The sequence below is a fragment of the Leopardus geoffroyi genome, chromosome A3 (genome assembly GCF_018350155.1).
Source record: "Leopardus geoffroyi isolate Oge1 chromosome A3, O.geoffroyi_Oge1_pat1.0, whole genome shotgun sequence".
Taxonomy (NCBI): Eukaryota; Metazoa; Chordata; class Mammalia; order Carnivora; family Felidae; genus Leopardus; species Leopardus geoffroyi.
The window spans coordinates 66,523,419-66,543,961 of NC_059336.1; the positions used below are offsets into that span (position 1 = coordinate 66,523,419).

The 20,543-nt window shown below is 48.3% G+C and overlaps 1 protein-coding gene and 1 long non-coding RNA gene across 3 annotated transcripts in view; one reads left to right on the forward strand and one right to left on the reverse strand.

The window, feature by feature from the left end:
• Positions 1-20,543, forward strand: part of TTC7A (tetratricopeptide repeat domain 7A) — a 123,672-nt gene that overhangs the window by 4,100 nt on the left and 99,029 nt on the right. Inside the window, exons 2-3 of one of the 2 annotated variants that reach the window (XM_045445955.1) lie at positions 9,029-9,192; positions 14,169-14,337. In XM_045445955.1, the coding sequence (XP_045301911.1) occupies positions 9,029-9,192; positions 14,169-14,337 (333 nt within the window). Of the gene's footprint in view, positions 1-9,028; positions 9,193-14,168; positions 14,338-15,832; positions 15,976-20,543 lie in introns of those variants that run through there. The other variant, XM_045445958.1, reaches the window with a different exon arrangement.
• On the reverse strand, positions 15,985-19,977 carry LOC123580749. The gene is made up of 3 exons (XR_006703442.1): positions 19,225-19,977; positions 17,417-17,588; positions 15,985-17,240 (listed from the first exon to the last, which is right to left on the reverse strand). It is a non-coding gene; the product is annotated as an uncharacterized LOC123580749 (long non-coding RNA).

Below are 20,543 nucleotides of genomic sequence, written 5' to 3' on the forward strand. Positions count from 1 at the left end.
GACGGCCGTCTTCGGTATTACCCTTCCTGTAGTGTTGGTGTTAGGAGCAACCAGGGTGATTAGCAAGGTTCTTATGCCCCAGGAGAAAAACCACAAGCAGGTTTGGGGGAGAAAGAGAGACTGCTCTTGCTCTCTGTCCTTTGGGATCATGTGGGTAACTCCGTCTACTGTGAAGTGGTAGTATCGGCACAGATCAGCTCCGGGCAAGATCTGGACTCTTGCACCGCCCCTTCACCCCGCACCCGGTCCCTAAACTCCATCAGGTGAAGGCTGTGTGTCTCTCCCCGCCCTCCCCTTCTTTCTCCCGAGTCTAGTTGACAACTGAGCTCTGTCCACAGCAGACAAGGTTGGGGGGTTGGCGAGCTCCGGCGTGCGGTGGTAAAGCAGGAAAGCGGCCCGGTAAACCTCAGTTTCCTCATCTGTGGTCGGACTCGGGACTCATCTAGCCCTGGCTTTGGCAGTAGGTCTGGTTTGGCTGGGCTGGGCTCTTGTGCTGGGGCGGGAAAGCACCCTGATGTGGCAGTCGCGGGGAGGGGAGGGGAACGGAACACCCCGCCCCGGTCTCTGGCCTCAAATCATGTTCCTGGTGCCCTCAGCTGATCCTGGAGAGCCCTCCCGGAGCCCTCTCTGTGCGCAACCACTTTAGAGCCTTGTGGAAGGAGGTAGGGAGTCAATGAATGCAGTTATGAAGAGGTTTTAAAGACTGCCCAGCCTGTGGAAGTTTCTGTGGGGGAGACAGAGTGGTGGTGGTGGTGGTGGTGGTGATGGTGATGGTGATGGTAATGATGATGATGATGGTAATAATAATAATAATAACAATAGCAGCTAACACTACCCAGCACTCACTGTGTGCCAGACACTGCCCCAAGCACTTCAGTCAACTCATTAATTCCTCCCAACAACCCCATGAAGCCTGCACTTTTGTTTGCTCTGCTTGCAGATATGGAAGCAGGCCCCAAAAGGTTAAATAATTTGATCATCCAATCAATAAGTGGTAGAGCCAGAGTTTGAACTCAGGCTTCTGAGTATATCCTTTTAACCTCTTGCACTGTTACCTCTAAATGAGATGCAGCACAACTCCTCCAGCCTGAGGAGTTGCCAAAATGGATGAGGAGGCAGAGAAGTGATCAGAGGGCGATCGTGCAGTGGATGGCGGAGCTCAGAGGAAAAGGAGTTTTGGGGGAGCCGCAGAATGTGTGCTGGCCTCCGACTGGTATTGGGAAGGGCAGAGTGTGTTTGCCCATCGAGGAGGAAGGATAGAAGGCCACTGAGGGGGCCAGGGGACATGGACAGACAGTCGGGTTGAGGCTTTGAGATGGATCTGGGCACAGGGGTTGAGGGGAGTGACCAGAGCAATAGGTGCATGTATGGGAGAAGTTCGTGGGCCCTGGTCTTCCAGGCCGAAATAGAGAAATTGAAGGTTTTCTTCTGTCCCCTGCATGGAGTGATGTGGTGGGGTAGGGCTTCCAAGGGTGGGAGTGGAAGTGAACCCACATGGAGGGCATTGGGGCCTGGGTGAGTTATGGGAATCTGAGTAAGATTGGCCCCACAGAGAAACATGCTGGGCCAAGACAGGAACCTGACGTCCTCGAGTCCAATTATTTAAAAAAATTTTTTGAACATTTATTCATTTTTGAGAGGGAGAGAGACAGAGCCCAAGTGGGGGAGGGACTGACAACAGTGAGGGAGACGGAGAACCCGAAGCAGGCTCCAGGCTCTGAGCTGTTAGCACAGAGCCTAACGTGAGGCTTGAACCCACGAACCGTGAGATCATGACCTGAGCCGAAGTCTGACGCTTAATGGACTGAACCACCCAGGTGCCCCCCTTGAGTTCAGTTTCTTAAACTGCTCTTCGGAGGTCTCAAGGAGGTTATATAATTAATTAATTGGTATCCCAAGAGGAACAAGTTTAGGGAGTGCAAAAAGTAAAGAAATTGGACCTAATAGATTCAATATGTTAAACAGATTTTTTTTTTTCACTGCAGGACTTTTCAGAGCCTTTAATATGCACACCTGTCCATGATGTATAAGACAAGGCTGGATTATAAATAGCATATTTCTCAAACTTGCCTTGACCATATTCTATGAGGCATTATTGGGAAACACTGGTATGGCATAATTTATAAATGGTATAGTATGGTTATAAAGTGCTTTCCCTATTTTTTTACAAATCCTTATAAACAACCCTATGGGCAGAGCACGAGTTATTGTCTCCATTGCACAAATAGGGACACCAAGGCCCAGAGAGGTCACGTAATGTTTATGTGGCAGAGCCTGTATGAAAGTCTACATTCCTGCCATCAAGTCTACTACTAGTGAAGGTGGGGGCAGGACACAAGGGGCGTGGCTTGGCTTCACCATGGGGACTACCTGTCACAAAAGGAGGGAGTCTGAGCGAGGCATTGGGGTCTCTCCTGCCAATTTTTGGGTTGGGTTCTGTGAGTGATTTCTATCCCCCTGTTAGATCTGGATACACTGGCCCAACACACAGGCTGGCACACACACAGATGCACACTGGGAAAACAAATGAGTCCTAAAACCCAAGTGTAGAGCATTTTTTGGATTGTCTGCTATTTTGGTTCTCTCTCTGCAGGGTTTCTTCATCATTCAAGGGACCGAGGGCCTCTTTTTTTGGAGTGGTATAGGCACTGACCCCCTCCAACCCAGGAGAGAGATTCTTAATGTCCCACTTGGCCTGTTACACTTGTATAGTCAGTGACCAGAAGCTTCAACAGTTACATATTTTGGGAGAGGGAGGGAATGTATTGAGGGGGAAGCCAGACCCCAGTTGAACCCCATTTTAAAGACTGAGGCCCTGAGCCCTGCTGTCTCTGTGAGGTTTCCTACAGAAACTAAAAACTGCTCCCAAAGCATCTACTTCAGTCCAGGGGGCAGGAGAGGGGGACTGGCTGTGGGGGCCTCTTTGGAGTCTGGTGGGAGTGAAGGATGAGGAGAATCTCAGGCAGAGGGGGCCCTACCCTCTCCTATCAGGGGAGGCTGCTCCCCACCACCCACCCAGGGGGAAGGTGGTTGCCACTGTTTGTACATTTTCTTTCAAACTCACATCCGGTTTAGATTTGGTCAGGATGGAGCAGGGGAACCCCAGAGTGTGGCTGGCTGTGGTGGAGTTTGTTCATGTAAAAACAAAGAACCCATCCAAGTGATTAAAGAAAAGGAAAAGAATATTATGAAAAAATTCCAAAACATCAAAAAAGCTAAAGAATGGATCCCATGTATCCATTAACCAGCGTCAGTGATTATGAACTCATGAACTGTCTTGTTTGAGCTACACCCCAACCTATTTCTTCCCCACATTGAATATCGTACTAGGTACTTATTAAGAACTCTTGTTTCTTTTAATTGCGAAGAGATTTATTTACGGTGGTGTATAAGCACATACATAAAGAAGTGGAGGGCTGCCTGAGTGGCTCAGTTGGTTGAGCATCTGACTTCAGCTCAGGCCATGATCTTGGGGTTCACAAGTTCGAGCCCCGCGTGGGGGCTCTGTGCTGACAGTTCAGAGCCTGAAGCCTACTTCGGATTCTGTCTCCCTCTTTCTCTGCCCCCAGCTCATGCTCTGTCTCTCTCTCAAAAATAGGTAAACATTTTAAAAATTTAATTTAAAAAAAGGAAGAAGAAGAAGTGGTGACTGTCAGGAGCCAGTGTGGGATCCTAAAAAAAAAAATAATTTTTCCTGATTAAGATTAGAGGTCTGCTACACAAAAGGAATTCTAAAGACAAATTAGGATTTCAGTAAGTCTCTTAGAATGTCATTGACAGGATGATTTGGTGTGAGATAGGATGATGGTTTAGATAATAAGTTGAAATTTCATTTTTTTTTGGTTGTTTTTTTGCAGCTTTCTATTTTAATGTAATCAATTGTATATTCCTTTCTTTTTTGCCAAATAAAAGCTCTTTTGAAAAGGCAAAACCACCATACCATTATCACAACCCCCCCCCCCCCCAATTCTCATGATTTAGTTTTACAGTTCATTTGCTAGAATCAGGATCCAAATAAAGCTACACATTGTATTTGTTTAACAGCCTGGGTGTCTCTTTTTTCCCCTCAGTATTTTATTATGAAACATTCAAACGTACAGCACAATTAAAAGAACTTTTCGGTGAACTCCTGTATACCCATCACCTAGATTCTCATATTCTTAAGCTGTGCTTACTTTATCACGACTGCCCCTCTATCTATCCATCCACCTAGAGTCTCATAATCTGTAGTCACCCCCATCTTTTTTTTTTTTTTCTCCTGAACTGGAAATTGTTCTGAGAATTTCTTCAGTTGGAGTTAGAGGAGGTGTGTTTGAGGCAGGTGGCCTCTCACTAGTTTTGGCCTCTTCCTCATCTCGCTGTGGTTAGAAGTTCCCAGCCCTCTGCGGTCCTGTGTGAACAGCTGCAGAGACCACTGTGTCCCCATTTGCCTTAGTGGGGAAGGGCCCGCCTGGCTGGACCCAGGTTTCCTGTCTACAGACTGGCAGGCTGTGGAGAAGAGGCACCGCCCTGCAAATGTGGTTTCTAGGGGAAGGGGCAGGTATCTTTGAAGTGGGTCCCTGTCGCTTAGTGCCCTGAAAGAGGCCTGGAGAAGGGTGGGAGTAGATGGGAAGCTAGCTGCCAGAGGCTTCAAAACCAGGTTGCTGGAGAATCTGAGGGGCCATTAAGTGGGGGCCTCCTCTGGGCCTGTGCCCAGGGCAGGGGGCTGTGCTGGGCTGGGCTGCCAGAATCTGTGTCACTGTCAGGAAGGTGTTCCTAATGCCTCTGGGAGGGCAGAAACTGAAATACTTTACCCAAATCATGATAGGGAGTGGGTTTCAGACAAGAAGATGATAAAAAGGCATGTTGTACCTCCGGAGAAGGAAGGACAGGAAAGCCTCTAATCCATTTGTATTCTTATTTAACAACTGAAAATCTAGAACTTTTAATTCTAAAATATCTTTCAGTCCCATAGATTGGCCACTTGGGAATGATGGGATGGACAGGAGAAGGGGAAGGAAGGCAGAGTAGAGAGGGAAGAGATGTGGGCAAGCAAGAAAAGAAAGTTCGGTTCCCAACCCCTACTGGTTCTACTAAAGAAAGCATAGACCTTGGGTGGGGATGAAGTGGAGCAAAAAGGCTAGAGAAGGACCTTAAGTGTTAGTTTACAGAACAGTCTGGGGACACCTGGGTGGCTTAGTCGGTTGAGTGTCCAACTTTGGCTCAAGCCATGATCTCCTGGTTTGTGAGTTTGAGCCCCGTGTCGGGCTCACTGCTCTCAGCTCAGAGCCTGGAGCCTGCTTCAGATCCTCTGTCCCCCTCTCTCTGCCCCTCCTCTCTCTCTCAAAAATAAATGAATAGTTTTTTTTAATTTAAAAAAAAAAAAAAGAAGAACAGTCTAAAACTCATAGGTATATGAGGATGAGAACAGTCCTTATCCCTGCCCTTGGAATTGCTATTGGAATTCCTACTAAGAATTCCTATTACCTTTGAACCTACTTTTTATAGCTCTTAGACTGTTCTTATTTCTAAACTACCAGAAGCTGTGCTGTACCGGGGGTGTGGGAGAGACAGGCTGTTCTGTGGCTGCGTTGTGTAATGTTATGTTGTATTATTATTATTGTGGGCTGGGACCATGGCAATATTGCGTATCTTTATTATCATCTATAAAATGGGAGTAGTATCTACCTTTTAGAGCTGTGCAGATTAAATGCTACTGTATAATAAAATACTTGGCACTCAGTAGGCCCTCAACAAATATTGGTCCCCCTCGTGCAGTAAATATTCTGGTTCAGAGCAGTGCTTCTCAAGCAATCCGCGGTGAAGGATTACTCTCATGTTTTGGGTTTTGTTTTGTTTTTTCATTCCCATTTTGTTGTGCTCTGATTCTTTCATAAGATACTCAAACTGCTACCTCCCATTTTTCACTTCAACAGATTCAAAATTATTTTGTCACATTATTGTCAACGTTTCTGAATGTGTACTCTAAACTGAACTCATCTCTGCAGGACTGAGTGACAAACACAGATCCACCCAGCCCCCAACCTCACTTTGAGTAGCAAAGTGTCCAGAGGACACTGCCATTACTTTGAGGGGAGGTGTTGTGCCCTGGGGAGTATTTCCGGATTAAGAGTTGCTGGGAAGGAAGCTGGTATCTCTGGGCAGGAGAGGAACAACAGAGCCAATGAGTACCATGGGAAGCTGCATGTGCACCCTGGACAGCAGAGAGCCGGGGACCAGCCCAGGAGGGACTCAGTTCCTTCAGAAGGAGCAGGTTCCTAAACCTACCTCTGGTTTAACAGGTGCAAAACAGGTTGGAGGCGGGGGAGCAACTTGCCCAGTGGCCCATAGTTCAGGCATCCACCACTCCATAGCCTACCCCTCCTCCTAGCTGGCATTGGGAATCTGAAGAAGATTGCCTTTCATTCTTGAATTGATTTAAATTTTAACGTGGTTTTTTTTGTTTTTGTTTTTGTTTTTGTTTTTTTTGAGAGACAGGGAGAGACAGAGCACAAGCGGGGGGGAGGGGCAGAGAGAGAGGGAGACACAGAAGCCAAAGCAGGCTCCAGGCTCTGAGCTGTCAGCACAGAGCCAGATGCAGGGCTCGAACCCATGAACCGTGAGATCATGACCTGAGCCAAAGTTAGACGCTCAACTGACTGAGCCACCCAGGCACCCCATTGAGTTGATTTAAATTTTATTTTAATTGAATCGAATTGAATTGAATTGAATTGAATTTTTAAGAAAACTGTTTGAATTTTAAAAGAGTTTTGGATTTATAGAAAAATTGTGAAAATCGTATGGAAAATTCCTAATAACCCAGACCCCTTTTCCTTATTATTATAAGTTAGTATGGTAGATTTGTCACAATTAATGAATCAACATTGATATATTTAGTCTTTTTTTAAATTTTTTAAAAATTTTATTTAAATCCAAGTTATTAGCATATAGTGTAATAATGGTTTCAGGAGTAGAATTTAGTGATTTATCACTTACATTTAACACCCAGTGCTCATCCCAACAAGTGCCCTCCTTATTGCCCATACCCATTTAACCCACCTCCCCTTCCCCTCCCCTCCAGCAACACTCAGTTTGTTCTCTGTATTTAAGAGCCTCTTATGGTTTGCCTGTTTTCATCTTACTTTTCCTTCCCTTCCCCTATGTTCATCTGTTGTTTCTTAAATTCCACATATGACTGAAATCATATGATATTTATCTTTCTCTGACGATTTAAATTTTATTTTTGACTAGATAATATATTCACATGGCTCAGCCTTCCAAAGGGACCAAAAAGTAAAGAATGAAAAGCCTCCCTCCATCTCTGCCACCTTCCCTATAAGTCAGAAAGGCCATCAGATATGTATCCTGTCACATGTTTTCATACATGAACACATGTTTCTGTCCACTGTGCGCACTCCACTATCTTACTGATTTATCATGGAGTTCATTCTTTCACAGCACAGACGAGCTTCCTTGCTCCTTTTCATGGCAGTGTGGTGTCCCCTTTTATGGAAGTACCATGCTTTATTTAACCAGCCTCATGTTGGCGGACATAAAAGTTGTCTCTAATTTTCTGCTATTATAAATAACACAGCAGGAATCACCTTATAGGTCATTTTACACACGTGCCAAGACCTCTGTAGGTGTGGGATTGTGGAATCAGTGGGTTGCACAAAAATAATTTTGATCTATGTTATCAAATTGCCCTTTATAGAGGTCCCACCAACTTCTGCTCCATCAGTGATGGATCAGAGTTTGAACTAGGTACTTTTTCGGCCAGTTCCTCTAAATGTTAATTTTTGAAATCATGAGGTGGATAGCAAAGGATCACTAACAGGCTCTGGCATCCTTAGAGGAAAACCCTTGTAAGACTGTGCCCTGGGATCTGGGCTTTCAGGGTGTTCTCTGAGGGAGATCTCCTTTTGTGGGGGGGGGGGGGGGGGAAGCTCTTCAGAGGCCAGCAATTTTGGGTCTGTGGCTTTGAGTTGTAAGCAAACTGCAGTGGTCCTGAGAGTAAGGAGTGAGTGGCATTCCTGAGTGGGTCTAAAAATGCCATCCTGGCAGTAGAAAGCTCTGTGAAGTCTCAGGACCAAGCAGACCTTCCCGGAGGCATTTTGGGTTGGCACATAACTGTCTGAGCCTCATGGCTTCCTCATCCAGTAGTGGAGAGGATCCAGTTCACTCAGCAGCTATTTATTGGGTGCCTGTGTTGAGTGGTGGGCCTGGTCCTTACCCTGGTTGCAGGAGAGGGGCAGTGAACCAGCCACACTGAGCACAGACCCTGAGGCTATCATGAAACCACACTCAACCTCTAAGCCTGCACAGTGAGCACTGGGATCCCACCCATTCCCTGGGTCACCTCTCTGTGGTAGCAAGACGGTCACAAGCCTGGAGTTTTCAGTACTTTATGGGGAGATGGAAAATTTAACCAAACAGTATGAATTCCCCTGCCAGGTGGTGAGGTCTAGAGATAGGTTAACATATGTGAGAGAACTCCAGAAAGTGCCAGGGCTAAACACGTCCATGGATTTGCCCTGCTATACCAGTACATCTGCTTTCTGCTGTAATTCTTTGCTTTTGTTGCTAAGTTATCCCTGGTTATGTTAAAATACCTTAAAAATGGAGAAAACCATGGTTTTCTGGTTACATGGAAATAGGAGCTCATGAAAATGCATTAAGCCACATCATATATTTTTCCTCTTGTTATTTGGGGGTAATTCCTTATTGGTTTAAGAACTGATTACCTACAATGGGACATGGATGTGACTTTGTCCCTCATCTTAAATTCTGAAATTCTGGGAATTTGTCCCAAATCTTGGGAACTTTGCCTCCCCAACCACTAAACTACAGAAAACAAACCCAAAGGGGCAATTTGTACTGTGCCTATGATAGAATGCCTGTGTTTTTTCTTTAAAGGCTGTTTAACTTTATGAAAACTGTGTCTTTATTTCTTTTCTCAGACCTGGGCCATTCATGTGCTGGGTTAAGGGTGGCTGGGTGGGTACAGGGACAGGTACCAGTTTCAGGGGATCACTGCTCTGTTTTTCAGATGACTTTGGGAAGCTGCTCCTGGCCGAGGCCCTCCTGGAGCAGTGTTTGAAGGAGAACCACACAAAGATAAAAGACTCCATCCCTTTGCCAGAGAAGAATGAGCCAAAGATGAATGAAGCCAGAAACTACCTGAGTAGTATCCTTAACCACGGGAGGCTGTCTGTAAGTGGTCAACCCCCTGTGCCCGGGGCTTCCTCTCCTCTATCTCCTGCCTCCTATCTGCCATCAAGCCCTCTCCCTGGGTCACCTGAGCAGCAAGTCTCCCTTAAAGGTTGGCTTTCTAGTGTTCAGTACAATAGCCACTAGCCACATGTGGTTCTTGAGCACTTGAAATGGAGCTAGTTCAGAGATGCCTGGGTGGCTCAGTCAGTTGAGCGTCCAACTTTGGCTCAAGTCATGATCTCAAAGTTCGTGGGTTTGAGCCTCGCATTGGGCTCTGTGCTGACAGCTTGGAGCCTCCAGCCTGCTTTAGATTTTGTGTCTCCTTCTCTCTCTGGCCCTCCCTGCTCACACTCTCTTTCTATGTCTCTCAAAATAAAACTGAGTCCAAACTGAGCTGTGCTATCCAAGTGTAAAACATATACTGGAATTTGAAGACTTAGCACAAAATGAAGAATGTAAAAGATCATTAATTCTTTATATGGTTTACATGTTCAGACGATAATATTTTGGATAAATTGGGTTAAATAAAATATATTGTTAAAATTAATGTCACCCGGTGCCTGGGTGGCTTAGTCGGTTAGGTGTCCAACTTCAGCTCAGGTCATGATCTCACGATATGTGAGTTCGAGCCCCATGTCGGGTTCTGTGCTAACAGCTAACAGCTCGGAGCCTGGGGCCTGCTTCAGATTCTGTGTCTCCCTCTCTCTGCCCCTCCCCCACTCACACTCTATGTCTGTCTCTCAAAACTAAATAAACATTTAAAAAAAATTTTTTTAATAAAATTAATATCACCTATTTTACATTTTTAATGTGACTGGAAAATTTTACCAGAAAAATTCAAATTATACATGTGGCTAAAGTTATATTTCTATTAGACAGCACTTGCTTGACCTAGTATGTGCCTAGTCCTTTGGACTCCTTAGGGATCTCAAGGAAATAGGACCTCAGTGAGCCCATGATCTAGTTGGAAACAGGCAAACATGCGAAGTTGGCTAGCGACAGAAGAACTCAGTAACAAGGCAAGCCAGTTTAAGTCTATGCATTTATTGATTGAATACCTACTGTATAAAAGGCACTGAGGGGAGGTATAGAGGGAAGTATAGTCAGCTCTCTCCAGACCTTTGCTGCTTAAAGCATGGTCCACCCACCTGCAGTATGGGCATTATCTGGGGAGTGCAAAATCTGGAACAGAATCTTTGTTTCAACAAGCTCTCCTGGTGATTCATGTGTGCATTAAAGTTTGAGACCGTTCTAGATTACAGTGTATCCTGAGCTATAATAGAAGTATGGGTATGTCATTAGAGACCCAAAGAGGACGTGATTTTTCAAGAGATATTCCAAAGTAATATACTTTGTGACTTAAACATTTTATGGTAACCGACTCTATGCAAGGCATTATACTATGAGGGCAATAAAGATGTACTGATTCAACATGGACCCTGCCCTCAGGGAGGTTGCAGGTTTACTGGGAAAATAAGTCTTTTTTTTTTTTTTTATGTTTATTTATTTTCGAGAGAGAGAGTGAGGGGGGGAGAGGCAGAGAGAGAGAGGGGATCAGAGTATCCGAAGCAGACTATGCGCTGACAGCAGAGAGCCCTAGGCGGGCCTCAAGCTCACAAACTGTGAGATCATGACCTAAGCCAAAGTCAGACCCTTAACCAACTGAGCTCCCCAGGTGCCCCCAGGAAAATAAGTCTTATTGGCAAATTGTCCTAGATGGACTGTGACACATGCTACATGACTAGTGTACAAGGGGGATACTCCCTGGGGTGAGGTGGGGAGTCAGCCCGGGGTGATGGTGGCATTAGAATTGGACTCTTCGTGGGGGGTGGGAGGGTCTAGACCTTGAAGAGGGGAGGGTATTGACATATAGAGATAGGATAGGACATTCCAAGAAGGAAGCAGTGTATAATTTAATGGTTTCTCTTATTAGATTCTCATTCAAATATGTCACTTAGGAGCAAAAGGGAATGGTGAGAAATGAGGTGACAGAGGGACTTTGGGGCCAGTGAGTGGGGACTGAAAGACTAGGCCAAGAAGTGTGGGACTTTTTCTGTGGGGGAAGTGTCCTGGAAGTCTAACGATCTTGTCTTTAGATTCCTGAGCAGGGATTATGGTAGCTCTGGGAGGTTTCGTGTTGGAGTAAACCAACTGTTTGACCTAGAGCATGTCTTCTGACCTCTTGGGCCCTCCGGTTCCTCATCTGCCAATCAGAGAGGCTGCACTTGATTGGTGGGTGGCTTTTCCCATCAAGACCCCTTTTAATAGTTTCCTTTGCCAGACTCCATTAAATATTTACAAATTGTTTTTAAAGTAAAAAATGACTCGGACTCACTGGTAAAAAGTCATTAAATAAACAAGTAGTTTGAAGTAAAAGTTTTTGTTTGCCAGCCCCACCCCCACTCCCATCCCGAGTTAAGCGCTGGTCATCATTTGGTGTTATGTCCCACATGCCTTTCTCTGTGCATTAACAAACACATGTGCACACATATAGGTTCTAATCAGAGTCCTTGCATCCATATATGACAAGAACTTTTACCTGGAGCTTTCCCCATGCCAATATTTCATTCTCTGCATTGGCTGAATAGCATCCATGTATATTATTATGAAAACAGCTTGTGTGCCAAATCACATTTAGGAAGAACAAATTTTACCATGCTCTATTAACTGAAGACATTCATAGTCACCAATAACACTGAGATATTCACCATTATCCACACCAAAGCCAAGAACTTGATGTTGATTAGGCAAAATGAAATATTAAAAGTGGTATGTGGGGTGCCTGGTGGCTTAGTCAGCTAAGTGTCTGACTCTTGATTTCGGCTCAGGTCATGATCCCAGAGATGGGGGATCGAGCCCTGCATCGGGCTTGAGCAGGCATGGAGCCTGCTTAAGATTCTCTCTCTTCTGGGGCACCTGGGTGGCTCAGTCAGTTGAGCGTCTGACTTTAGCTCAGGTCATGATCTCACAGTTTGTGGGTTTGAGCCCCATGTCAGGCTCTATGCTGACAGCTCAGGGCCTAGACCCTGCTTCAGATTCTGTGTCTCCCTCTCTCTCTCTGCCCCTCCCCTGCTCGCAGTCTGTCTCTCTCTCTCTCTCTTTCAAAAATAAACATTTAAAAAAATTTATTTTAAGATTCTCTTTTCCTCTTCCCCTCCCCCTCTCGCACTCTTTCTCTTTAAATAAATAAATAAATAAATAAATAAATAAATAAATAAATAAATAAAAATTAAAAGAAAAATGATGACTCATGCCCTGTATTTATCTAGCTCCTTTCCAAAGAAAAGTTCAGAACTCTTTTCTGGACTCGCATTGCTCTGATGCTGTTGGCATTGCTGTGATGGGAGGTGAGGGTGGTTGTTAATTGTTATCTCACCCTCACCGATGGTGTAAATTAAATTAGCCTGAGCAATGAGAAAATGTGCCCGTGGCTCGAAACCAACATGGGGAACAGCAGTATCTTTGCCCAGCTAGGAGGGACCATGGGTCCCGAGGCTCTGGGAGTGTGTCATTTGTGGCCCTAGCATAAGGAGTGGGTGGCCTGTTTGGGTGACGAGCAAATGCACTTGAAAAATTCAGCCTGGAGAGAGCAGGTCAGGCATACAGGGGCTGAGTGGGTCCACTTGTTGGAGGCATTCTAGCAGTTCAGCAGACAGAGCCCTCTGGTACTCAGGGAGGCTTCTTAGGAAGAGGTGGGTCGGGAGCAAGTTCCCAAAGGATGGAAGAAGATCCAGATAGACTAAGGAGGAAGTGGGGGGAGACTGTTCCAGATAGGGAGCTGTGTGAGCAAAGGCAAGGGGAAAATGTGTGTTTATAATGACCAAAACACCAGTGCAAAGAATTTGGCTTTGTTGTGCTCCGTATCTCTTAACTGGCTTCTGAGAGGGCAGTAGGTGGTGGGGAGTGGTGGAGGCTTTCCCTGGGGTTACAGGTTCCCCAGACTCCAATCTCCCTGAAGGGAAGCAGGGGTAGCACAGAGGCCCGAGGTAGGAGCCAGCACTGCATTTCCAAGGAGCTTTATGGACAGAGCTGCTGCTGGGTGGTAGGGGCAGTGTCCAGAGCCTGGCCCAAAGGGGTGGTGGGGCCAGCTGAGCGCAGAGATGGAGGCCGAGGGCTAGAGCAAATGGCCATGGAAAGTGGGAGATCTTGGTGGGGAGCTGGGCACATGTCCAAGAACAGGACTTTGGGGCAGGGCTGAGCAGACCTCCTGAGGGAGGCCCCAAGAGTCCTTGTATGGGGTTGAAGATTTGGGCATTAGCAGTACTGGAAAAAGAAAAGGAAGAAACCAACTGGCTTGAATTCAGGCACTTGATTCTGCACTTGAGATGAGGACGGTGGCCCAGCAGGCCTTGGCTCTCCTGCCTTCCTGTCCCACTGCTGACAGGACCCTTCTTACCACAGAGGTCCTGCTGTTGCAGGTGGGGCTTCAGTGGCTGGCCCCTTACCTGCACAGCTTCTTTCCAAGGCCTTTCCCCTCACTGTATATTTGTACAGATATGCATGTAAAGAGGACCCCCCAGTTATGTGAGCTTTAGGCCCCACAAAATTTGGTTGGGTCCTTGACTCCCTACTTGTGTTGAGAACAAATGCCTGAATTCCTGAGCGCCAACCTTGGGCCGAAGCCTCTGGGGCTTCAGGAGACAGAAGACAGAGCCCAGTCTGCAAGCTGCCTGGGGTCTGGTTGGGGGCATTAGGACACACACACACATGAAATAATTGGGCACTCGTGTAAGGATTTCAGTGAGAGCCATAGTGTAGCCCACAGACTGCAGGTGTGGAAAGAAGAGGGACGTCACATGTACTGAGGACTGGGGGGGCTTCCTGGAGGAAAAGGGGAGTTCTGAGGAGGGTCTTAGGCAAGTTGTCATGGCTCAGTGGGATGGGGCGGGGTCCATCCCAGGGTACCTGGTGGGGGTGGGGACGGGGTGGGGAGGCCTTGAGGCAGAAGCCTGCTAATGTGTTTTTTATCCTTTTAGCCACAGTACCTGTGTGAGGCCATGCTGATCCAGGGCAAGCTGCACTATGTGGAGGGCTCATACCGAGATGCTATCAGTATGTATGCACGGGCTGGGATTGATGACATGTCCATGGAGAACAAGCCACTGTATCAGATGCGGCTGCTGGCAGAGGCCTTTGTCATCAAAGGTAGGTGTGGATGCAGCTGGGGCCCTAGAGGGCACAAGCCATGGCTCCCCTCCACCATGTTCAGCTCCTTACACCCTGGCCCCCTGTGCCAAGAGCATTTGGTAGCTGTAGGAGAGCAGATGCTATATTGACAGTTGGCCTGCAGGGCCAGCGTTCAAGATACGTGACCCCTAGTCGTGCCCGGGCGCTAACCAGCCAGGTGGACACCAGCGGCAACCAGCCACACCAGCGCATGCTGACTGACGGCAGCCACCAGGCCATATCAGGAGCCTCAGGTTCTCGCCTTGGCTCCGTCAATAACTAGCCACCCAGCTGCACGCCCTTGGGCAAATTACCACTTCACCTTTCCTGGCCTCAGCTGACTTATGTGTGAAACAGAATTGTAATACCTGCCCTCACAGGGTTACCATAACCAAGAGGAATCAGCTGGGTCATGATGTTGAGAAAGGCTTAAAAACAATGCCATCCCGTCGTCAGGCTGGTGCTGGGGACTGACATTGGCTACAGATCAGATGCTCTGTGGTATAGAGCAGCCTGTCCCTCCTTGGGTATTTGTTGGGCACCTGTGAGTGGCCCAGAGATCAGTGATGGGCAGGTCAGAACCAGTTCCCAGAGTAAGGGGTGTTGTGGTGAGGACCCAGGCACACAGGGTCAGTGATGGAGAAATCCCATGATATGGAGCTGTGGATGATGGCTCACCTGGGGCACTGTTTAGTGCCATTGAACTGACCCTGAAGGGGTTACATGTTAGTAAAAGCCTGAGCCCAGACTTTGTGCTTCAGGCTTCTTCTTCCCTGGATCCATGAACCCTAGGGTCACAGCGCCTGAGGGATGGCCCTCAGTGGCAGTGCGGTGTCCCAGGAACCCCCCCCCCCCCCACTCTGCCCAGATGGTTGTCAGGAATCTTAAATGTTTGGTCATCTCCTTATTCCAGCACAAACCAGCCCCCAGAGAAAAGTCTAGACATGCTTATGGCCATACGGAGATTGGATGTTTGAGATGGTAGAGTGTCACCTTCTTCTCTGTTATAGATAGGGACATTCTCTCCATCTTGTATATGGGGAAACTGAGGCCCAGGGAGGCTATGTACCTCGTCCAGAGTTGCCCAGAGATTTGTGGTGGAACCAGGATTGGAACCTCCACTCTGTCTCCTTTGGATCCCAGGGGACATCTTTGCAGAGCATGGCCTCCTTTGACTCTGGCTCCTGGGTTTCTTGAGGGCTATTTTTCCACCCCGGGGTCCCTTTCCCTTTAGAGAGACTATTCACAACCTCCCAGGAAGTCTGCTGAGATTGTCACCCAGGACAGATGCAACACCAGCATGTAGGAGGACAGGTGGCCATCTAGGTTAATCCAGCATGTGGGGGAAAGGCTCTCTCATCCCTTTCTCTGTGCCCCAGCATAGGCTGGTCTTGGGGGTGTTTTTCATTTAGTGTTCGGGTCTTTTGGGCCTCTTGAAAACCACTCTGCCATGGACTCCCCAAACCTAACACCCTTCCTCGGGGGCCCTTTCCAGCACTTTTTCCTGTAGACCTGGCTCTACCTACTGCTCCCTGTCTTCTGCTCTCTACTCTTTCCAGCACGCCTCCAGCTTCTTGGGGGAACACAGTCCTGGTGGTCAGAGGTCCTGCAGGGGAGGTAAGGAGCCAAGCGCCACTGGCGTGGGCTGCTTGGTCATGGCCTGTGCTAGCTCCCCACCCCTCGCTGACTGCACATGGCCTCCCACGCACCTGTCTCCTCTCTGCTTGTCCGTCCTGTCCTGTTGCAATGCCTGTGCCTTACCTGCTGCTTGGCATGCTGAGTTTCACCTGACCCTGTGTATGCTTGAGATCATGCATGAGGTCTCCAGGGTGTGCATGATGTTGATTTTCCTGGGTTTGGGGGTACCTGGTGGGTCGCCCCATGCAGAGAGAAGGGGACGGGGATGGCTGGTCACGGGGTTGTCTTAATCTGCTGGGCTCCCATAGCAAAGTACCTTAGACTGTGTGACTCAAACAGCAGAAATTTATTTCTCAGAGTTCTGGAGGCTGGGAAATCCAAGATCGAGGTCCTAGCAGGGTCGGTATCTGGGAGGGCTCTCTTCTTGGGTTGAAGATGACCACCTTCTTGCTGTGCCCTAACATGGCTTTTCTTCCATCTCTTTCTCTTCTCTTCTTATAAAGTCACCAGTCCCATCACAAGGTCCCCACCCTCATGACCTCATCTAACCCTGTCTCCCGAGGGCACCATCTCCAAATACCAACACATTGGGGATTAGGACTACGTGCAACATGAGCTGGGGGGAGACACAAACATTCAGTCCATAGAAAGGATGGTGGTGGCAGGAGGCCACAGAATTCACAGAATGATAATAGTTATTAATCCCTCACTCCATGCCAGGTACACCCTCACTGAATCCACACAGTAGTAAATAGGCCTCATTGGGTGTTCTCTTCATTCCCTTGTTATAGACGAGGAGTTACAGTTGATGAGGTGAAGGGACTCGTGGATTTCATGGGAATAGCAGAGCTGGGATTTGAACCCGGGCAGCCAGAGCTTGTAGATTCCCCCATGGTAGTGCTGCTCAGAAGCCTAGACTGAGAGCAGTGACAGAAGCAGTCTAGGCCAGTCTGCCCCATGTTACAGATGAGGAAGTCAAGGCTGATGAAGTGGAGTGTCCTTACCCAGGACAGTAGTCAGCTTTGTTTGAACTAGAATCCTCTACCCGAGGCAGCCTTACAGCTTTAGGTCCTGTCTCCAGGTAGCCACCCCCCCCCCCCCCCAGGAGCCTGCCTTCCCTAATCCCAAGTGTAGTCTGGCCAGGCCATTACACCACAGTTTATTTACTGTTTTGCACTGGCTTCTGCTTCATGGTTCCACTTGGTGCCATCCAGTGGGGCAGGGAGTTTTCTTGGCACACCTGTCTGGAGGAAGGAGGATGGGGCCATGTGTCACGGGGCCTGGAGGCTCAGTGGGGGCGCATGTATGAGTATCTCCAGTGGAGTTCCCGGTCTTGTTAGAGGAGTCAGGAACAGGCTTGGGGTCTCTTCAATGCACCCCCCTCCCAGCCCCCAAAGACATAAAAATACACTCAACTCACCCACTTTCTGCTTCAGGGCAGAGCGATCTGGTTATGTGTCCTTCTGAAGCATCACTCACAAGGACTAGGCCTTCCTCTGAAGTCAAGGGGATGTGGATGAGACCATAAAATGCTTTCTGATTCTCAAGGAGGGCTCTAGACACCATCTTGCAGTGGTCTTGGGTCTCTCTTGCTGAAATGCAGAAACAGTACTTGCATACGTGTGTATATTGCATGGGGGTTACGTGACCCTCCAGCTTCTGTAACGGGATCCATCTTCACCTCTACTCTATAAGGTGGGGGGGTGGGTAGTTGTTATGCCTACTCTAGGGATGAAGAAACAGAGACTTGCAACCTGTAAGCAGCGGAGCTTAGATTGATGGCCGGGTGGTTGTCTCTCAAGCTTGTATCCTGCCTGTGACAGAGGACCCCACCTGGGGAGCAGATTGCAGTTACCTCCAGGACGGGTTCACACAGATGAGAGTACAGGCAGTGCACAGAGCCCTGAGAAAGGAGAAGGTCCTGCCAGTTACTGAAGAATCCAGGGGCCAGCCAGGAGGAACGATGCCTGTGGGCACACTGTTGTTCTGTTCCTGAGAGTAGTCCACAGGGTGCCTAACTGGGCCTTGGGCAGATGGGGGGCTTCTACCTCTCCTGGCCTCCATCAGCCCTGGGTTGGCTAGGAGCTGCAGCCACCAGTGAAGCCCTGTATCACTGTCCCATGGGTCTGCTTAGTGTGGAAGCAACCCAGGGCAGTGGTGTTGGTAGGCAGATTGTTCAGAAAACTTCCTTTTATATGTCAACATTGGTTACCTTGGCCCAGAGTGAGAAGTCTGCCCCTCTACCACTCTGTTCCTTAGGCCCTGCAGTGGCTCCAATGTGACTTCTGCCAGCCCACCATCCCCTGACCAAGCATGTCAGACCAGGGGAAAGCCCTGCGAAAGGAAATGCTCCCAGCCCATTCCAGGTACAGATGGTAGACATCTATTTTTGATGGCATTGCCCCACCACCGTCTTGGTTTGTTTCAAGGGAACATCTTCCATTTACTTTGTATTAAAAAAACAGTCCAGGGGTACCTGGATGGCTCAGTCAGTTAAGTGTCCGACTCGTGATACTGGCTCGGGTCACAATCTCACTGTTGTAGGATCAAACCCTGTCTCTCCCTGTCTCTCTCTGCCCCTCCCCCACTTGCACGCAAGCATGCATGTGCACACCCTCTCTCTCAAAATAAACAAACTTAAAAAAAATGTTTTTTAAATGTAGAATAATTTGGTTTCGAGGCCCTTCTCAGAGGGCCAGTCTGCAGTGCCGCCCACCCTCACGAAGCCCTAGGCAGAGCCTGCTCGTTTGATTCTGCCTGCTCATGGCTCCCAGCCCTGTCTTTCTGCTGAACTTGAGGCCCTGGGGGGACAGGTGGTCATTCCTTCTGCAACCCCAGTCTTCTCTGCCTCTTCTCCCTTCCTGGAGCCACTCACATTCCAGCTGAATGAGTTCTCCACCTGGTGTCCAACATGGTGTGCAGAGTTTTGTCCCTTTACCTTTTCTTGAGCCACTGCTCTTGCCCAGCATGCCCCTTTTGTACACACAGAGATAGCCCTAACACTCCCTTCAGGTGCAGTTCAGGTGTATCTTCCACCAGGAGGCTTCCCTTGTGTATAACTGCAGCCTATGGCATTCTTTTTCTCCTTCAAGCTCATTTGGACCTTGACCGAGTCTCCCCGGTTAGAAGTCAGTATGTTCCTCCTGCCAGGCATCTGGCCCCTGGCCATTATACCCCTCAAGGTCCTTGGCTCTATGTCTTACAGGAAAAAGTAAAATTTGCCAGCACCTGCCAGGGTTGCCAAGATGAACAGTAGGGCTCCCTTCCCTTGAGGGAGTGGCAGTCAGTTGAGCAAAGCCTGCTTCTGGTGTGATGTGGCTCTGGGAGAAGCAGCTTCTCTGGAGGAGGAGCTAAGCAGGTAGTAACTATGGCAAGACCGATGAGTCACAAGCTACCTGGTGCCTCTCTTTCCTGTCCAGTCCCTGACTCAACAGGCCACAGCATTAGTGGAGTTTATGGTTTGGAAAAATCAGGAAATGGAAATTGCTCCAGAGGTGGCTAGTCTGTAGCTTATTTCTGCAGCCTATTGGGGGCAGGACATTGGACTTCCTGCCTGGCCTGGGTGCCCTAGCCATGTGGCTGCCCCCAGTTCTGTTCTCTGCCTTGACACCTGAGAAGGGCATTTGCAAAGTCCCCTCTGGGGCTGCAGCTCCTTAGCAGCCCGCTTCCAAATGGGGGTCACACACCTGGGATCGCCTTACACGTTGAGCGGTCTGAGGCTTTGTTTTTGCCAGGGTTGGGATCTGTCTGGCTCAAAGGCTCTCTAGAGCAACCTAGTAATAAGCCTTTGGACATTTGGCATCAGATCATCTCCATGGGTAAGAACCTAGAGCCAGAGATTTTGTTGACTCAGACAGAGCCCTTGGCTCTAGAGCCAGGCCTAGTGGTTTCTGTCTGTGCATCAGGCCTCAGGGCCCCTCTCAGCCCCCAGCCCTCAGTTTAATGGGTAGGCAATAGGCTGGGCTGAGGGGTGCTCACACCTCTTGCCCTCAAGCTGCATCTGGCTCTGTAGCAGCACAGGAGAGCCACAGGACAGGATCCTTGTGAGATCCTGGGGGTGGGGGGTTGGGGGTGGATCAGGCCTTTCCCAGGCCACAGCCTTAGCTCTTGATACGGTCTGGTCTCCCTATCTCCAGGAGCAGAAAATTTCCAACCCTGCTTATCAGACTTGACTGTCAGCCACCTTGGATTGTTGTCCACAGGTAAAAAGGGCCCCTGGCAAAGCTGCATCATCCAGAGGGATTGCCAGGAGTAAAGCTTGCCCTTTTTGTAGACCTCGCTGTGGACCCTAAGAAGTATCCAACATAGGCCAATATCCTGAAATGTTTCTACCAGATGCCCTAAAGCTCCAGCCTTCACCTCAAGACAAAATAGGCTGCATTTCAATGGGCACTACTGCTGCTATGTATCTAGAATTCCAGTTTCTTAATTGTGAGATAGTCAGTCCTCACTCTCGTATCTGACCTTAAGTCAGCCAGGCTTGCATTTCAGAAATTGTACCCTCTGACATCATCATGCTTCTGGGGATCAGTTTCCATATAACCAGG